The following is a 19,861-nucleotide window of genomic DNA, read 5'->3' on the forward strand; positions in this document are numbered from 1 at the left end:
TGAAATTAGCTGTTGATGCCGATGAAGCTGTCAATAAAGCGTATGTTGACCAAAACAATAACATTTATTGTAAAAGAGAAGATTTTCTTGCAGAGCTTAAAAGTATAAAAACTCAAATAAGTCTCATGCAGCAACAGTTGAGTCAAAAGTGTTCCAAGGTAGACGCGAGTAATATTATAAAAGATCAAATAGTAACCCTAAGAGATCTTATGACCAAACCAATATGAGTAAACAAGGTGTTGTTAATGAAATTCATAAAGGAGCCAGAAAAAATTTTCCACGTCGATCAGTTATTCTAAAAGGAATTGATGATTTATGGCAAGCGGACTTGATTGACATTAAAAGTTATCACAAAGATAACAAAGGTTTTAAATTCGTATTAGTTGTTATTGACGCCTTTTCTAAATATGCGTGGGCAGCTCCATTAAAGACCAAAACAAAAACTGAAGTGTCTCTAGCTTTTGAAAAAGTTTTAAAAGAAGGACGTACACCTACAAATTTACAAACAGATATGGGTACAGAGTTTTACAACGACATCTTTCAACGGCTTATGAAAAGATGCAATATAAATCATTATTCAACATACTCCTCTAAAAAAGCATCCATAGTAGAAAGACTCATACGAACTTTAAAATGCAAGCTGTTTAAACATTTTAGTCTTACTGGAAACTATAAATGGGTAGGGAAGCCTTTATGTGATGTAGTAAATAATTATAATAATACCGTTCATCGTACTACAAAACATAAACCATCTGAAATTAATAAGTTAAACGAATCAGTTGTTGCAAAGAATATACAAAAATGTAAAAAAATATTACCTGTAAAAAAAAATAAGTTTAATATAGGTGATGTCGTTCGTATAAGTAAGTACAAAGGAGAGTTTCAAAAGGGCTATACGCCAAACTGGTCTACCGAATTGTTTAAGATTTTCAAAGTAATAAAATCTCAGCCGCCTACTTATTACATACAAGACCTACATGAAGTTCCCATAAAAGGTTGTTTTTATGAATATGAACTTCAAAAAACCTATCACCCTAATATTTATTTGGTTGAAAAGGTTATTAAAAGGAGTGGGAATAAGGTTCTTGTAAAATGGCTCGGTCTCAACCCAAATGAAAACAGCTGGATCGATAAAAATAATATCATAAATAACTGAGGTACTAGGTAGGTATACCTATATTATATATTATGGATTCAAACATATATTTTTCATTATCTACCTAGTTATGAAAGGGAAAGGACTTATAAATTCATTTATTAATAACTTGCCTGTAGAGTTACACTTACCAGGCTATCAATACTGCGGACCGGGTACACGCTTGCAAGAACGTTTGAAAAGAGGTGATAAAGGAATTAACCCTTTAGACAACGCGTGCATGCAACACGATATTGCTTACACAAAATATTCGAATTTGAGAGATCGTCATAAGGCCGACTTACTGTTAAAAAATATGGCAAAACAACGACTAAAATCAAAAGATGCTAGCAGAGGCGAAAAAAGTGCATCTTGGTTGGTAAATAAAATTATGAAAGCAAAAATTAGAACAGGTGCTGGAATTAAGTCATTCCAATCTTCGGTGTCTAAATTGAAAACGCTTCTGAAGAAACTCAAACCAAAAACTAACAAACACGCTATAGAACTAGCATATTCTGCAGCAAAAAAAATATTTCATAAAAATAATCACATTAAATTACCTAGAATTATACCCATTCCTAAAACAGGAGGAATTCTTCCTCTAATTCCTATTTTTGCTGGACTATCCGCATTGGGTTCATTAGCTGGTGGTGTGGGTGGAATAGCTAAAGCAGTAAATGATTACAAGTCAGCTCAAAAAAGTATTGTCGAATCCGAACGCCACAATAAGATGATGGAATCAATCGCCTTGGGTAAAGGTTTATTCATCAAACCTTACAAAAAGGGTAAAGGATTATGTGTACAATCTTCAAAAAACTAGTTTTAAGGTTACCCAGGCGAGCTCTTAGTAACATTGATATATTAAATTACACTCGTGATATACCATATTTTCGCGGTGTTTATATGAGAGATACTTTGCCGAGTAAGCCTAATTATATAGAATGTGCCATTCTAAATTTAGATATTTCGCTTAATGAGGGAACTCACTGGGTAGCCTATGTTAAAGTAAATAATTATGCAGAGTATTTCGATAGTTATGGTTTAAAACCACCTTTAGAATTACTGAACTATTTAACAAAGAAAACTGTTGTATTTTATAATTATGAAAACTGCCAAAAAAGTCACCTTTATAATTGCGGGCACTTATGTATTAAGTTTCTTAGAAAATACTGGAAAAACGTTTAAAATAAGGTTTTGCTTATAAATATTCTCATTAACACGATGTCATTCACACTATCAATTACTGGTCGCGAATCAGCTTTGTCAACATATTATTCTCCAGCTTTACAACTTGGAGGTGAATATGAGTGCGGACTAGTATTTTTTTCAACCTTCAATTCAATACCTAACATAGATAAAAACAATAACAATTTTTATTATGGTGATAACGAAGTCATTAAAATTCCGGAAGGATCTTACGAACTGTTGGATATTAGTGACTTTTTGAAAACCAATTTACCTGGTTGTACGTTTGAGTTATTATGCAACAATAATACTTTGAGTACGAAGATATTTTGTTCTAAAGACATTCATTTTGAGAAAGCTGGTTCAATTGGGAGGATATTGGGGTTTAGAAATGAATTACTTAAAGCCAATATATTACATGAATCTATCTTTCCGGTGAGCATTCTCTCTACAACCATCGTTCGAATCGAATGTGATATCGTGAGCGGTTCTTATATAAACGGAAAACCTAGTCATATTATTTACGAATTTGCTCCCAGTGTACCACCAGCATACAGGATCATAGAAATTCCGAAAAACTTGATATATTTTCCGGTTAATCAAGACACTGTTAGTGAAATCAATATAAGGATTTTAGATGCAAATAATAATGTTATTAATTTTCGACAAGAAGAATTACAGCTCTATTTGCATTTGAGACGAAAATGATTGATTTTATAAATATAAGGTTTGAACCTAGATGTAAAGCTCCCATTGCATTACATACAGTGCAAGAGCAACCACCTACCAAAAGGAAAAAGCTAACCAAGGAAAACAAACAGTTTCTAAAAGCCATCAAACTTATAAAATGACTATTTTAAACATATTGGATCCCATCGCTCATGATAATAGCATTGAAAGCTATGAAGTTCATTCGTATAAGCCTTACATAAACAGTTTTAACAAAAATGATGAGATTCGCATTCCTATTAATCAGCAAGACTTATACGTTTTACCATCAGCGAGTACACTATACATAGAAGGTTCGGTTAATGTACATCGTCCAAACGGAGATAAAAGAGAAAGAGTAAGTAGTGTGGAGTTTGTGAACAATTCAATACTCTTTCTTTTTCAAGATATTCGTTATGAACTAAATGGTGTTGAAATTGATAGAATAAAAAATGTTGGTGTTACAACTACTATGAAATCGTTGATATCTATGAATGAAAATGAATCCAAAATGTCGCGTTTGTGGGGGTGGGACACTAATGGTGTAAAAAATACAACAGGCCATTTTTCCGTTTGTATACCATTAAACAAAGTTCTTGGTTTTGCAGAGGATTATAATAAAATAATAATGAATTGTAAGCATGAGTTGATACTTCTGCGTAGTAATACAAACCTAAATGCTATAAAATTAAGCACAAATGAAGTTTTAGACGATATAAAAATTAACAAAATAGTATGGAGAGTTCCACATATAAAAGTTTCAGATCGTGAGAGAGTTAACTTGCTGAGATATTTAGAAAAAGATAGACCTATATGTTTAGGATTTAGGAATTGGGATCTCTATGAATACCCTCTGTTACCCAGAACTACAAAACACACTTGGTCAATAAAAACTTCATCGCAAATAGAAAAGCCACGCTTTGTTATAATAGGTCTGCAAACAGAAAGAAAAAACATTGGAACTGGAAATATGTCACAGTTTGATCACTGTTATTTACGTGACGTTAAAGTTTTTTTAAATTCTACTTACTTTCCCTATGAAAGCCTCAACGTAAACTTTTCAGACGACAGATATTTGTTATTATACGAGATGTATGCTAAATTCCAGCAGTCTTATTACGGACACCGTTGTGAACCGTTGTTGAGTTTAAAAGAATTCAAGGATATATGTCCTTTATTTGTAATTGATTGTTGTAGACAAAACGAAACCTTGAAAACTGGTCCTGTAGACGTTCGTATAGAACTAGAAAGTGACTTAGAAATTCCTGATCATACTTCTGCCTACTGCCTCATTCTGAACGATTGTATAATCGAGTATAAGCCACTTTCAAATATTGTGAAAAAAATAACATGAATCCTGAATACAGTTTCGTTGACTTACAAGGATTTTATAATTATAAAAACGACTTCATTGTTAAAGAGTTTGCAATAGCTACTAAAGATTTTACGCAAATATATTTAGTAAAGCCTCCATATAATTTTTCAACTTTAACTGATAGTGAAAAAAGACAAGTAAGATGGTTGGAAAGAAATAGAGGAATTTACTGGCGTGAAGGATTCGTAGATTACCTTGAATTTAAAAGGTTGATTAAACCTGTATTGCTCGATAAAACATTATTTGTCAAAGGTTATGAAAAGATTAATTGGGTAAAAAAACTATCACCATTTTGTTCAGTCATAGATATAGAAGAACAAGGATGTCCTAATCTTGAAACTCTATGTAAAAAATATGATAAAGATAAAAAATTCAATTGCTTTAACCACAAAAATGTCTGTGCCTTAAAAAATGTGCTTTGTGTTAAGCGATGGTATTACGATAATTTATTAGGTATTTCTACTTTAAGTTAGTTTAATTAATAAAATGACTATGTTTAATAATTAAGTAGGTATTGATTTTTTATGTAATAAATGTTAATAAAATTAAAAAATGCCTTTATTTTTATAAAACCAAACTATATTTATTATCACATACACTTAAAAATAGACTAATAATTATTACACATCTTTTTTGAAATTTTGTTGACAATATTCTCTGCCATGTCCATTACTTCATCTACGGGATCTACAACCACGTATTGAGCACTTAACACTGCATTTTCACTATTTGTGTCCTGACACTCATTTAGATCAAACACTTCTATTTTCACTAAGCGATGACCTCTCTTTACTGCCTTGCTAACCACATATGATTTCAATGTGGATTCTTTTGCAGTCCGTTTTCTCGTAGGTTTGCTCTTCCGCTTCCCGCCGTCTGCAGGACCTGGATTCCGTATTTCCTCGACATCGCTCTCGAGCCCTTCCAACATGTTCTGTGCATAGTAGTAGGGGTCAGTCAGATCAGCCTCATCTAAGATCTATGGACAATAAAAATAATTATTATAATTAAATAAATTATACTTAGGAAGCTGACACTAAGACAAAAACTGTTTTAAAACGTAAAATTAAAACTTACCGAAATAGACATGTTCTCGCCAAAATGGTATTCTCCTTTACTCGATCAAAATAAGCATGAGTCCTATTGTAAAAAATGCTTCACTTAATATACGTATCGGTAAATGAAGCAGTCATTTTCTATCTCTATGAAATCGTATAGGAGTGAGTAGCTTACAACTTAACCAAGTTGTTGTCATTATTTTTTGCTGACTGTTTAAACTGCGGTCATGCCCCCGCGCACGCGCACATTAAGTAACCTACATTAGCGTTCATAAAAAATGCTGACGTTCAACCTAGTCCCGCGCATTCTAATGGTTTCTTATTTTCCTAATGAAAAAAGCAGAGAAATAAAACAGAACTAATAATAATAACTAAAATTTATTCATTATAACATACACATACACTTAATACCTAATTATAATTATAATAATAAGTACCTAAAACTAAACTTAACCTAAGGTTCGCTTGCACGATAAAGTTAAACGTACGGTCAGGTGCAGAGAAACCTGACCCCCCGCTCATAGTAACAATGCTTCTGAGGGGTCAGGTGTCTCTGCCCCTTACTGTACTCGTCATTAGGGTAAACAACATTTAACTTCCTCGTGCAGGCTAGGCTTAAAACTATTATTACCAATTATTTTTTAAACCATACTTTGTTAGTAACAATGTTGCTTATTGTATGTTAGTTTCTTACAGCTAATACTTATATCCTATAAAACATTATTAACATATTTAATTATACTAAATGACCTTATTAATAAAAACCTAATCGAACTCTCAAAACTGTTTTGCCTATAGTGCGCGCGGGGCTAGCTGGTCGCGCCCCGCCTCCCCGTCCCACCGTGCACCGCTCACATACCTAAGACGCGGACAGCTAGTTCCGCGCGCACTATAATACACTGTTTAATGGAAAGGGACAAAACAATTAGTTGGAGATGGTTTGAAGGATCGATTCGCTTTTTATTTATAAGGTCGTAGGTGTATAAGTTAATGGTCAATTTCAATCTTTTTTATTTTCCTAATATTGAGGTATGACCCCACGCTATAGTTGATATTCGATTACGATTAATTAAACGTTTGTCATCATTTCTTGATAATGCGACTTTGTTTACGCTTTGAGTGAAAATTTCGTGTTTTATTGATTTAAAAAGAATATTTTTCTTTCGCAGCACTTTTCCTTCAAATAAGGTCTGCTCATAATTACTAAAATCTAGATTACGGATAACACTCATTTTTACTCCTTTAGCTTTTTTGATGGTTTTATTCAAAGTTCTGAAGCAATATAGTTTCGATCGCAATCCTACAAATTCCGTGATAATTTTTCCTCCCATCTCATCCTTAAATAGTCCAGGAATCTTTTTGTTTCTCAGAGGAATAAGATATTTATTATTAATATCGTAATTACTCGTATCAAAGTGAGTTAGAAGACGGTATTTCAAATCTTGAAAGAAATTATCTGTCCATAAAAGGTAGATAAAGCTATCTGTGTCAGTGTAGCACAACTCGACTCGTTTTCCGTACATAGGTTTAATGATGGAATAGTGGAAGTCATACATGTGACTTTTTGACAACTCCAGAACGGCGAACCCGATGTAAATAGGTTTATCTAAAACCACTCGCTCAGGTTTCATTTGGATTGCTACCAAATTTTCTGAAAAAATAGATGCACTATGAAAATTTGGTCGGGCAACTAATTTTTCCGCTGATTTGAATTTTTTTGTTTTATTTTGACTGTCGTTCCATTGATTTACTAAATGAACGTTTACTCTTCGTTCAGTGTTTTCAATAGTCTTTCCAAATATACTGTTGTTTAACAGCTTAAAAAAGTCTTGTTCGAACGTTGATTGCGCTTGCTGCCTCAGTTGTGTATTAAGTTCAATATATTGTTTTAGATATGCACTTTGACGAAAAGTAATGGCTCTATGAATTTTCCTCAATTTTAAACCGTGTTTTAAGCACGTTTTTAGGTGCACATAGTGAATGACATATCGATATTTATCGTACAAATTTGGTATTAGTTTTGCGCTCTTTCCACCGGGAGCTGTGCACCGATCGGGACAAAATGGAAAATCGTTGTGGTCATCATGTAAATTTTCGGGATAAATAATGTCAACTTCAAGAATGAAACCAAAAGTTGCATTATCGGGAACTGATGCGATGTCTATAGTATCCACCTCTGACTGCTCTAAAAATCTGAAATCCGATAGAGGTAATAATGCTGACATGCTGAAGCCATACAAATTGTTGGCATCAATGTAGATAATAAAAGAGTCGGGCAGTGATGGCTCGTAATCAGGCATGTATTTATTGTTTGCTTTAGCATATCGCTTGGAGCACATACATACACCACCTCGTATTCCATCCTGAATCATACGGACGATTGCCAAATCACTAAGTAACTCTAATCGAACTTTTGTTTTTAAAAGCATCGCGTCAAAAGATAAGCTAGGAGCTGTGAGGTAAAATGCTGGGTCTAATTGGTAATATCGTTTGCATGTCTTGCGGAAATTTTCAAAAATGTCGGCTAATAGCAATACATCGGTTTTTACGTAGAGATCGGTATATTCACCCAAATCATTTATAGAGAAGGTTTCCCATACTGTTTTCGCGTGCTCATAATCTTGATCGGAAATATCTTGATCACTGATTGAATTATAGAAATATGATTTTTGGGGAAGATCTTTCTCTTCATAACGTTCCCACTGTGACATGTAGTCATATGGATAAACGCCTTTGCGAGTAAGTAAATTGAACTCATTCTCAATAGGAAAAAATGATTTTAACAGGGAGAATTCCTCTACTTTCATAGTTTTCGTGAGTTTATCCAAACTAGTACCCAAAAATTTATATGAATCGATAAAACGAAGTTGGATACCTTCATTTTTCGATAGCGGTATATATTTTGTAAAAGAAATATAGTTCTCTTTGGTTTTGGGTATTATTTTTATTGCACCCGGCGCTGCGCCTAGCTCTTTAATAAACAAATGACAATCGTAACCTGATAAATTATGAAAAACTATAGGAACGAAGTTTGGTAATTTAAATTGTAAATTGCAATGACTGTGAGCCGCCCCCCGATAAAGACCTGTGATATGGCAATGATCTCGAACTTTATCGAATAATAAAAGATGATCACAAATATGACAGCGGATAGCAGTTTCAAAACTTTTAAGATTATCTTCTGTAAATATAATTTTTACATTCTTTTTTAAAACAGCATATATTTGCTTTGTGTCTCGATAAAGCCATTCAACAAACTTTGACACGCAGTCTGTACCGCGATAGCTAACATACCGATTATACTTTTCATCCATAGTGCAAACAATATAGTAACCAAATGCTGACGGGACATGTTGTTGCAATGTGCTAGTGCTCGCAATGTTGGGATCGGCTTCACAACCTTGATGACGTTGAAGCATTGTTTCAAAGTCGGCGTAAATAATAAAGGGCATATTTTGTTTTCGTTCATAATTCTTAAATGCAAGAAATGAACCTTGTTTAGGGAGGACTGTTGCAATACCTCCACACAAATGATTTTCTACTTCATTCGATGTGTTGAAAAAAAGGAGGCAAGAGTCACAAAAATGTAACTGCTGATGATGTTTTGTTATTTGACTTCTGACCAGGCGGGGAAGATTTTTAATTAAGCAAAAGTGAGATCCCTCATCATTCTCTAGAAACAGTAAATGAACTATATTTTTTGCAGTAGAAGAGTCTGACCTGTACAATGGGCCTATAACAGTTTTCTTACCCTGCAGACCATATACAAAAATAGCTATATCTGGATTATTTTTTTCGAACACTGCAATGTCTGAAAAATTTGTTGGAAATGACATACCCTGTATGTTAAAAATATTACGAAAGTCTGGATAAGACGAAACCCTGTCGGGATGGCTTTTTGAAGGAAATAGAGCAGCTGTAACACACCAAAGAAAACAGTAAGGATCATCATTTTTAATATTGACACACGCTTTTTTGTTTTTTATAAATTTTGGTAATTCTATGAAAGATGACCCACTTAATGGTTGATATTTATTTATGTTGATTTCAAGATGAGAGTTACTCAAAAAGGTCCAGCCGCTATCTTGCTCGGAAAACTCTTCAATCTTTTTTTTCAAAGTGCTTTTAATTTCTGAGAAAAAAGAATCGAAATTGTAATTCATGTGTAGAGTTACGTTTTTCGTTCCAAACGACTTTAGTTCTTGCGAATCATTTTTGTACATTAGGAAAAATGAGAATAGCTCAACATTTACTTTTATGCAAAAGTGGGTTTTCAATGACTGATTTATTAGAGATTTTATTTTATCATGAATAGACTGAAAAAATGAATCCAATGAACGCTGTGCATCATCATTAGCCTTTATCTTATAAGTCGCAATGCGATTACGGAATGCAGAGGCAAGAATCTCAACATCATCTGACAAGCGATAAGTTACAGCCCTGCTTTTGTGGTCACTGCTACGCAAGTGCCCTACCCAGCTTTTCGGGTTGATAAGAGTTTTACAAGTAGTACAGTAAGGCATTGTAGCTATAAAATTGAAATTGATCAGAACTTTAAATAAAAATATCTAGTAAGGCTGCGTAAATAAAAAATTGAAATTGACCAGAACTTTAAATAAAAATCCTATAAGTGTAACTATGATTAGTAGGTAAAACAAAAAAACCTAATAACTAAAACGAGAAAATATTATTATTTTATATTTATTTTAACGTTATAAAATTTTACTTCAACAAAAAAAACCTAATATTATAGAAACATAAAATATTATTTATTATTATAATAAATAATAATATTATTATTTGATATAAAAAAATAAACATAAAATATTATTTATTATTATAATATTATATTATTATTTTATGTTTATTTTTTCGCCATAAAATGTTGGCTCGGTGTCTTCGAAGAGTGTGTATACACTCTTCATGAATTTTTGTAAGGCCTCCCAGTGAGGCGTGTCTTGATCGGCTTGCAACCGAACAGTCACCACAGGCGCGGATCCACCCATATGGGCAAGATGGGCATGCCCATCACCTAAATGACTTGCCATATAACACCATGGGACTTTTAAATATTATAATTTAGTTATTTCCTCACTTTGGAGATAGGTAATAGCTGTTTTTATATGTTGGTGGTGATGATTTTAGATGATGAAATGAAAAATATTTTTCTTCCACCCCCAAATCCCTCCGATAGTTTTTGTTAAAGAATTCAAAACCATAAAATTTTCAGTTATGCCAGGAGTTTGTGTTTGTGTGATAAATAGTATTAAGTGCAACGAGAATGAGTCTAGTTTCATCGTCATAAGTCAAATAGTTTTTTTATGATAAGTACCTACAGTTATTTAAAAGAAAGCCATCTTTTGAGAAAACCACACCACCATTTCAATCAGATTACATTTCTTATTTACGATCCCTAAGGTGGTTTGTGGAAAAAGTTACCTCAATCTATCTATATTTATAAAAGTGAAAGGTCACGTATACACTGACTCATCACGAAATCTCAGAAACTTCAAGTTCTAGGAGTCTGAAATTTTGTATGGGGGTTTTATTTAGGACATAAGGAGCTCACTATGACGGGATTTTGCTAAATTCAACCCTAAGGGGGTAAAAAGGGGTGTCAAAGTTTGTATGAAACTTCTATAGTTTTAATAGTATGGTATTGAAATTTGGCAGGGACGTAGCATAAGTACCGTAGAGGTGCACTAAAAAACATTTTTCCCTAAATTCTCAAAGGAAAATTTGCGGGAAAAAGTTTTTTTTTTTTTTAAACTAAACCGCTTTTAAGTTAGTCGCTTGAAATTTGACATGCAGATACCTTAGTAAACTTAAAGCTTAGTTACAACAGGATATTGCAAAATTCCAACGGGAACGGGAGTTAGCAAGAAAAAAATGAGTGAAATAACGATAAATATTCCGTGAAAGTTTGTAAGTAGGTTTGTTAATAAAGCTTAGAATCATCAGATCATACAAGCTAAAATTTTTCGCAGAATTTCCACAGAAAAATCTTTTAAGGCGAAGTGAAGCTCGCGGGAAATGCTAGTAATGTATCTGTTATCTAAATATCTAACAAAATGATACGAGTTATGTAGGTAGATTGGTGAGTCGATCTTTTCCATTAAATGGGTGATAGAGGAACACATTTCCAGTCGATTTAACGCTAATGCGTGATGTTAAACTTAACTATTTCTGAGTTATTTAAGATTTATGTTTTATTGTCTAAATGTTTGAAACAAAATTTTGAAAAACTAGCGATTTTTTTAAATTTCTTTTGTTTGTATTACAATAAAAGAATTTGTATAAAACAAATTAAATTTCTTATTGCCACTCAAAAAAATATATTATAATAGTTAAATGTGCATTATTTGGCTTTATTTAGTCACAGTAGCTCAAAATAGTTGACATTTCATTAAAAATACAATGTGTTTTTTTTCGAACCCGACAAACTTTAAGGGTGTATTCTACGAGTGATTCCATCAAGAAAACACCCCCATATGTTGGGTCAAATCTCAATTCCTAGAAATGGCGGCCATTTTAAAGTTTTAGATCCTTAGTTTTCATAAAAATTCATATCTCGAGATTCAAACGGCTTACGGACATGAAATAAAATGCTTTTATCCGCAAAAAGTCATCTCTATCGAATAAAAATATGCAAAATTGCAAAAAAGTTACATAAAATAAGTTACAAGCACCTAATCTAGTTTTTTTGACACAAAAAAACAGCAAAAATTTACATTTACTTGAATAACTAAATACTGGGCCCCAAGTCTACTAAACGCATTAGAGTAAAATTGGATGTCGATTGTATGTCGACAGCATGTCGACAGCGAACTATGACACATTTGGCAGTCTTGTATTTTTTAAGACCATAGTGTCAGCTCGATGGAAGTTGGATGGAAGCCACCATGAAGCCACTCATATTACATTGAACAAAACGCTAGTCCACTGACAAGTGCCACACCGATATCGTCTCTCGGGTGACAATTTGCGTAGTCCACTATTTATTAACGTTTCCGTCAATGGCTTCATTATGGTTTATCTGTCAAAAATCACCTTTGTGAGGCCATTGAGCAGATACACCTAAGATACACGTTTTATTCAGATGTTGTCAACATGAATTGGAATATTCATTTCAATTTGCGGTGGGAAATGCTATTATTAGCAGACAGAGTGGATAGAGGTCGTCGGGAGTTGAAGGAACGGCGTCGAAATCGCGCCTTCATGAGGCGGAATGTCGATCCTTTCCTGAGTTTGCCGGACTCGGAGTTTGTGAAGACATTTCGCCTCAGTAAGGCGCGCGAAGGAGATTGCCACGGATTTAACTACACTGATAGCCAAAGAACGCAGGCTAGATGGTATATCTGTTATGATTAAAGTTTGGAGCCGTCTATAATTTGGCAAAATATAGAATAGAATAGAATAGAATAGAAAAACTTTATTCGACACAAAAACAACAACATAGCTGTACTGGATGGTAGAAGATCTAATACTTATACATATATGTTTCATATACTCATTGTATTGCATTCTTTTAGCCATGTTTTATAACCGACTTCGAAAAAAGGAGGAGGTTCTCAATTCGCCTGTATCTTTTTTTTTTATCCTCAACTAACAGACAAAACCAAAACAAAACCTCAGAAAAAGGAACCCTGTTGGTCAGAGAACAAAACGATAAATTGTTAAAATGTACTCTGTGTTGTTAAAGTTGACATAAGAAATGCAACGGTTCTACCTTTTTTGGCATAAGATTTTTTTGCCTAATCTCGTATAGCATAGTAACGTTTGGTCAAAGTCTCGTTACGCCGAAAATCGTATGGCATAAATCTCGTTTAGTAAAAAGTTATTTCGCATAACATTGTTTAGCCTAATAATGGTATGGCCAAATCTTGAATAGCCTAATAATGCTATGGCATAGGTTTATTAGGTTTATACAAAGTAATAATATTCGTTTGGCTTTAAATTTGACGGAGCGTCTCCCTACATAGCGCAAACTGGTGCCTTGTATTGTTTCCGCTGTTTGGAAAACGCTCCGCTCCGCTTCGCTGCGCTCCGCTTTGGTTTTGATGAACATGTGCACCTAACACGCTCCTCCTCGCTTTGCTCGTCGTCGCACCTATTTTTAGGTTTCGATCTCATGGGGTTTGTAATAATTATATTGGTCGTTAACTTTCGATTTTTTGATCATACAATATCGTGATTTTCGTGATGTAGGAGAAAAATACCACAATTTGTACATTTACTACATACTTAATATATTATTTATTAAGATAACATTAGGAGATACACGATTATACATAGGTATAGACGAACATAAATTTGAGCAAATGAAACTTAGGTGTTTAAAGATTGTGCCTAAAGAGTTTTAGACGAAACGAGCCTTATGCCACATAAGTCTTGGCAAAGTGATGGTTCGGCCAAAAAAGTTTAGACCATACGAGTTATGCGAAATGAGTTTTGGTCAATAAAGATTATGCCAGATGAGCGGAACCCAAATGCAACATATCGACACGACGAGTTTTTTTTTTTGCCTGTGGTCTTAATTATACAGCCAGTTTAATATATGAAAAATATATTTAAATGCCATAACACGTCAATTATTGAATTTAAAAAACATCGAATAAGATAAAACACTAATACTTTTAAATAAATAGTGTGGAAAATCATCAAATTAAGCCCAAGTCGAACGATCCGTGTATGGTGGCTTTACAAATTTGACAAAACCGGCAACACTGATAATATTCCAAGATGACGTCACGATCACCCAGAAGTCATTCTGTGTCAATAGCATTTATATTTTATCGAGACTGGCCGTGAGACGTAGGGACTACCGTTTTTGGGCCAATGACAATGGAGTTGCAATGGAGTCTCTATTGGATATCTTCATTGATATTTTTTGTAACCAATAGCAGACTTGGGGCCCTGAAAATAGCCCCCCTTTGATGGTATTTTATGTATTCTTTTAAAAGTATTTGACTTAAGCTAAACAATGATACCAAAACGGTATCTGTACGTCGAGGCAGTCAAGAATTATTGAAAGTTCAAGTTTTGGTATCATTGTTTAGCTTAACTCAAACACTTTTAAATAAATACATAAAAATGCTATCAAAGGGGGGCGATTTTCAAAGTTATTCAAGTAAATGTAAATTTTTGATGATTTTTTGTGTGAAAACTGTTAGATTAGGTGCTTTTAACTTATTTTTTTTATTGGATAGATACGGTTTTGGTATCATTGTTTAGCTTAACTCAAACACTTTTAAATAAATACATAAAAATGCTATCAAAGGGGGGCGATTTTCAAAGTTATTCAAGTAAATGTAAATTTTTGCGCATAAAAACATTTTATTTCATGTCCGTAAGGCGTCTAAATCTCGAGATATGATTTTCTATGAAGAAGAAGAAAAATTTGAGTATCTAAACTTTAAAATGGCCGCTATTTCTAGAATATTGAGATTTTACCCCACATATGGGGGTGTTTTCTCGATGAAATCACTCGCTGAATACACCCTTAAAGTTTGTCGGGTTCGAAAAAAAACACATTGTATAGGGTTTTTTTTGGTAAGTGGCGGTGCTAGCTCTGCTTGCGTTGAACCGTAACAAAATTTCCCACATTTTAAAAACAAATCAGTTTTCTATTTCTTATAAATTTCCTGATACAACCTACGAAATATTTGACATATTGTACAAAAAGTTATACAGGGTGTTAACTTAATTGCGTTGGAGCGGGAAATGGTAGATACAGCTGATGATACTGAACACGATAAGACATTAAAAAACGTATTTTATTTGCTTTAAGCTGACCAACATAAAACAGTTTTATTTAGTACATTTTAAAATTTCATAGTCACCCTATTCAGGTTTAGGTACGTTTGACAGAATGACCATGAACTTGAAAGCCAAGATCAAGGCCAAACAATTCAAAGCCAAGGTCAATAAAAAAGTATGCGTGCATCTGCACCACACTCGTGGAGCCACATCGTCAAGGTACCTACCGAGATTTTGGGTACTCAAAGTACCCAATCTATTGTAGACATTTCATTTTACTCCATAAGTATCACTTTATTGATACACAATTATCTTTTATGAATACAGAACATTTTCATTTTATGCTTCATAACATAGGTCACACGTATTCACAGCACAGCACAACATAAAACGAAATGAGGAACAAGGCTTGGTAATCAAAAGATAGAATTGTAGGTACCTTTTCCCTTTTAGGTAATAATTGTAAAAAATGATTGTAAACAAGTAAACAACAATGACTGACTGACAGACTAGATCCACAGAGAAGGTAATGACTATCATAAATACTCCATGGTTATGATACGCGAGATTGTTATTATTCTACTGGTATTTAAAGTGAGGCCATACTTATTATGAGGATTTCCGTACTATTCGTTATCAAAGACGTCTCAATCGCAAGTACACAACACAAATCGAGATGAGCGAGTGTAAGTAAACCAATTCGTCATTGAAGTAGACCCTGTTATCATCCTGTTATGCATTGTGGTCTTTTAACTTTAGCTGCATACAGACCGGCCAAACGAACGCCAACGAACGGGTTTTATTTATTTATTTTTATTTATTTATTTATTTTATAAAACTTATACTATCATTACAGAGTAACCTAATTCGATAGCAAGCTCAATTTTATTATAATTATAATTAATTTTAACAATGGCAAATCACATACACAATAATACAATAAAAATAACATCTAATCAATAAAATAAATCTAAAATCAACATAAAAGCAATTTTCACACAAACATTTCATTACATATTATAAAAATTATTTTTCCTTAATTTATCATTGTAGCATAAAGCCGACTGTGCAGTTTTAGTAAATTCGTTCAGAGAACAACAAAATATGTCAACTGTCTCTGAGATACAGTTGAGAACGCGGAGGGCGCGGGTGAGCGGGGCGTCCCGCAGCAGGTTTGTGCGCGCGCGCGGCACGGCCAGTTTTGTTGACCTTCGTTGCTCAATCTGCCCCTGTATTATGTATGATAAATGTCCATCGGTGGACGTTCGTTGGGCCGGTCTGTACGCATCTTTAGGTAATAAAAGAAAAATAAAATGTGGTAAGTATCAAGGGTGAATACTAAACGCTTACCTTATTCTGAGTAAAAAGGTTTAATTATTGTTCTGAGCTCCTAGAAAGTCATAAATTATATTCTGTACGATCTATCAAACTTTATGACAATCAGCTGTTTAATTGTTGATTAGTATGTCATTAATCACCATGAATAATTTTAATTTTATTTAATAATTGTTACTGTGAAATTAATTACAATCACAGTTACATCAAATAAATCATGAAAAGTGAAGTTGATAACAAATTTACAGTGTGTGTTCTTTTGCAATCGAATGTCTCATTGGTTATGTGTTTGTGTAGGGTGACCATGTTTTTGATTAAGGTAAAACTTTCCACTTTACTTTAGACTTTAAACATAAATATTCGAGATTCTGATGTTTTTTTTCTTAGAAACGTGCTTGGTTAGACTAATACTAACCCCCATTTCCCGCTCAAACGCATTCTAGTTAACACCCTGTATAAAACTTGATATTTTGCGTGTTTGACTAAAATATTTTTAAGATAGATTACCATTTTTATTAATTTTATTTTCAGATTAAAATAACTGTAGGTATTATAAAACTATTTGGCTTATTGAGATAAAATTAGCCTCATTTAAATGTGAATTTAGTTTAGTTGTATACCTACGTTGTATAGTAACTACTTTTTCCGTAACACAGATTGGTCAAAATTTTCTAAAACTGATAATTCTACAGTTTTTAATTATTTAACAATTTTTGATCCTTTGAACTTATGAGGTGGAAAAAATCTAGGTATGATAGCATAACCATAATTCACCACTACCAACATACAAAAAAAACAGCTATCCGAGGGCAAACCACGTTTTTAGACTTGCCCATCACCTATTTTGAGGTCTGGATCCGCGCCTGAGTCACCAGAGCCTTCTTCCACCTTTCTTGTGAGGTGGTACTGGCAGCATCGACGGTGTTATACACCTTGAGCTCCACATAAAACTCCCCTTCCGTGGGAGCGGCGCGACGAACGTGACCGCTGGCAACTCGCGTCACGATACTGGAGCCCAGCTGATGCTGCTCTGGGCAGGTTTTCGCGACCTTCTCGGCGTCGCGAATAATTGCGAAGAGATCTCCAGCCGGCTTCTTCTTAGTGGTAGATCTGTGAAAAAGAAATAAAGATAAGATGACTATTTAACTAAAAAATAAGAATATTATTACTGGTCTGTGTATTTATTTATCTAGTCAGAAAGTAGGTCTACAATAGAGCGAAGTGGTGATGAATCGAGCTAGCAAACGTAACGCATTCACGTGACACAAACAGTTAAGAAACTAACCAAAATTTTACAAGTTAACTACAATGGGACCTTTTTGTAATACAGTTAGGTTTTAAAATTCTCGCGCTAAATTGTTCAATTAAATTAGTTGTTATTTTATAAAATTATAGTAGGTACTTTATGTATATATTATTTATTTATGTAGATAATATTTCTTTGTAAAAGTGGTTCAATTGCAATTTCCTTAGTAAAATGATGATTAAAGAAATTTCATTCTGAATTTAAAATGTTTTATTATACAGGGTGTTGCAAAAAGGATATGCGAAGCCGAAAGTAGGTGACTCAGGGGGTCAAACTAAACTAGAATAGGGAGTTTTGTCAATTAAAGAATTCGTTAAAGTACTTTGTCAGAATATTAAATATGAAAGTATTGATTGCTTACCTAGCCGCTTCCTCGTTGGAACTCGACGCCTTGCGCTTGGAGCCCGCTGGAGACTTCGGCTTCCTGCTCAGCTGCACAGGATATTCTAACTCTGAGTCCGACCTGGAATAAATAAAAAAAGATTTTTGGTTTTAATAATGATTAGAAAAGCCTACAGTAGAACGGAAAAAAATATAATTATAATTAAATAACCTAACGAAGCTAAGGTTAAAAACCCTCGATATTAAAACAAATGAGTGTATAAATTAAGTACGGAACCCAAATCGGTTCACCCGTTTAAGATCTAGGAAAGACATACAGACAAGTCAAACTAATTAGTCGTACAGAGGAACACAGAAACATAAGGATGAAAGTTACATTATTGATTGCTTACCTAGCCTCGTTGGAACTCGTCGTAGCCTTGCGCTTGGAGCCTGCTGGAGACTTCTGCTTCTTGCTTAGCTGCACAGGATATTCAAACTCTGAGTCCGACCTGGAAGAATTATTAAAAAAAAAAACAACTTTAGTTTACATAATGATAAGGATTAAGACGTACAGTCTCGGTGAGAAAAACTGACTGTCTCCGAAAGTACAGTTGAATAGAGAAAATAAAGACATAAAAATTTAATACAAGAAAAAAATATTAGTTGTAGTTATACTCACTAACATTTCGATATCAGGAAATTGGATACGACGAGAAGCTAGCGACAAGTAGCGAGGTGATCGCAGAGAGTAACACGCACAGAGTAACGAGATGGTACTGAAGACGATTTCGGCACTGAAGAGTTTTAGGGAAATCGTTAAATATACAGGTTTATATAGTTTTTCTTGTGTTTAAATTTAAGTATCAAGTACTGATTTAAAACAAAAATGAAAATGAGCTTTGTTCGTAGGATTAATTATGTTTATAAATCGGAAGCAAAAACAATAGTTATTACATTTTGGTTTCAAACACCTTAAATTTTTGCACCACCTCCAAAAAGCATATGCCCAACCAGTCATGTTGGCCTCCGGCGAGGTCACGCCAGTACGCAATAGCCATAGAGTCAGCATATTTCGGAGACCAATTGATGCGGTCGCGCAACTTGCGTCATTCAGTGAAAACAATAATATCGTATTACTTGTCAGGAAGTTGTGCAATCTGAAGTAAGTGCAGGGCTTAACATAGGTATGAAATGAAAATAGTCCAAGAGCCGTGTATTGTAATTTGGTTGATTCAAATATTTATTGTTTAAATAGCTTGATCGTTTCAAGTTTTTTTTTTTGTTTTTTGTGATACCTACTGAAAGCGATCACTATAACGTATGCTTCTACTATAGGTACATATATAAAAATAAAAAATGATTGTATTTATGTATGGCTACTTATAACGTAGATTACGTGGATATAAACATTGATACTTGCATAGGTAACAAGCAAGCTACCGAATGAAAAAAGAAAAAAACTTCTAAGTAGTAGTACAACTTTAATAAGTACTAATAATACCAAACAAACTTCTAAGTAGTAGTACAACTTTAATAAGTACTAATAATACAAATTATTTGAAGTATTTAAAGATAATATAATTTAGAAGTTTATCGCATATTATTGTAAGAATGTTTTTTTCTGTCTTGCTCCTGGTCTACTATTTAGGTATGACATAGATAGTAAACCTTTTTTA

The 19,861-nt window shown here is 33.6% G+C and overlaps 1 protein-coding gene across 1 annotated transcript; it reads right to left on the minus strand.

The window, feature by feature from the left end:
• Positions 1-10,247: 10,247 nt before the first annotated feature.
• LOC105396175 lies at positions 10,248-19,243 on the minus strand. The gene is made up of 5 exons (XM_048629752.1): positions 19,197-19,243; positions 18,596-18,694; positions 18,223-18,324; positions 17,428-17,665; positions 10,248-10,446 (listed from the first exon to the last, which is right to left on the minus strand). Exons 1-5 carry the CDS (start codon positions 19,241-19,243, stop codon positions 10,315-10,317), a joined length of 618 nt encoding a protein of 205 aa, XP_048485709.1. The 3' UTR covers positions 10,248-10,314.
• Between the last annotated feature and the right edge of the window lie 618 nt (positions 19,244-19,861).

The sequence above is a fragment of the Plutella xylostella genome, chromosome 24 (assembly GCF_932276165.1).
Source record: "Plutella xylostella chromosome 24, ilPluXylo3.1, whole genome shotgun sequence".
NCBI lineage: Eukaryota > Metazoa > Arthropoda > Insecta > Lepidoptera > Plutellidae > Plutella > Plutella xylostella.

What these genes read in the sequence shown, in the direction of transcription:
- LOC105396175 (XM_048629752.1), bottom strand. Translation starts at nt 19,243, where the DNA reads ATGGCTATTGCGTACTGGCGTGACCTCGCCGGAGGCCAACATGACTG. An exon ending in GCCGGAGGCCAACATGACTG is followed by an intron (nt 18,695 to 19,196) that starts GTTGGGCATATG and finishes TAATTCTTCCAG; the next exon opens with GTCGGACTCAGAGTTTGAAT. An exon ending in TCCAACGAGGAAGCGGCTAG is followed by an intron (nt 17,666 to 18,222) that starts GTAAGCAATCAA and finishes TCTTTTTCACAG; the next exon opens with ATCTACCACTAAGAAGAAGC.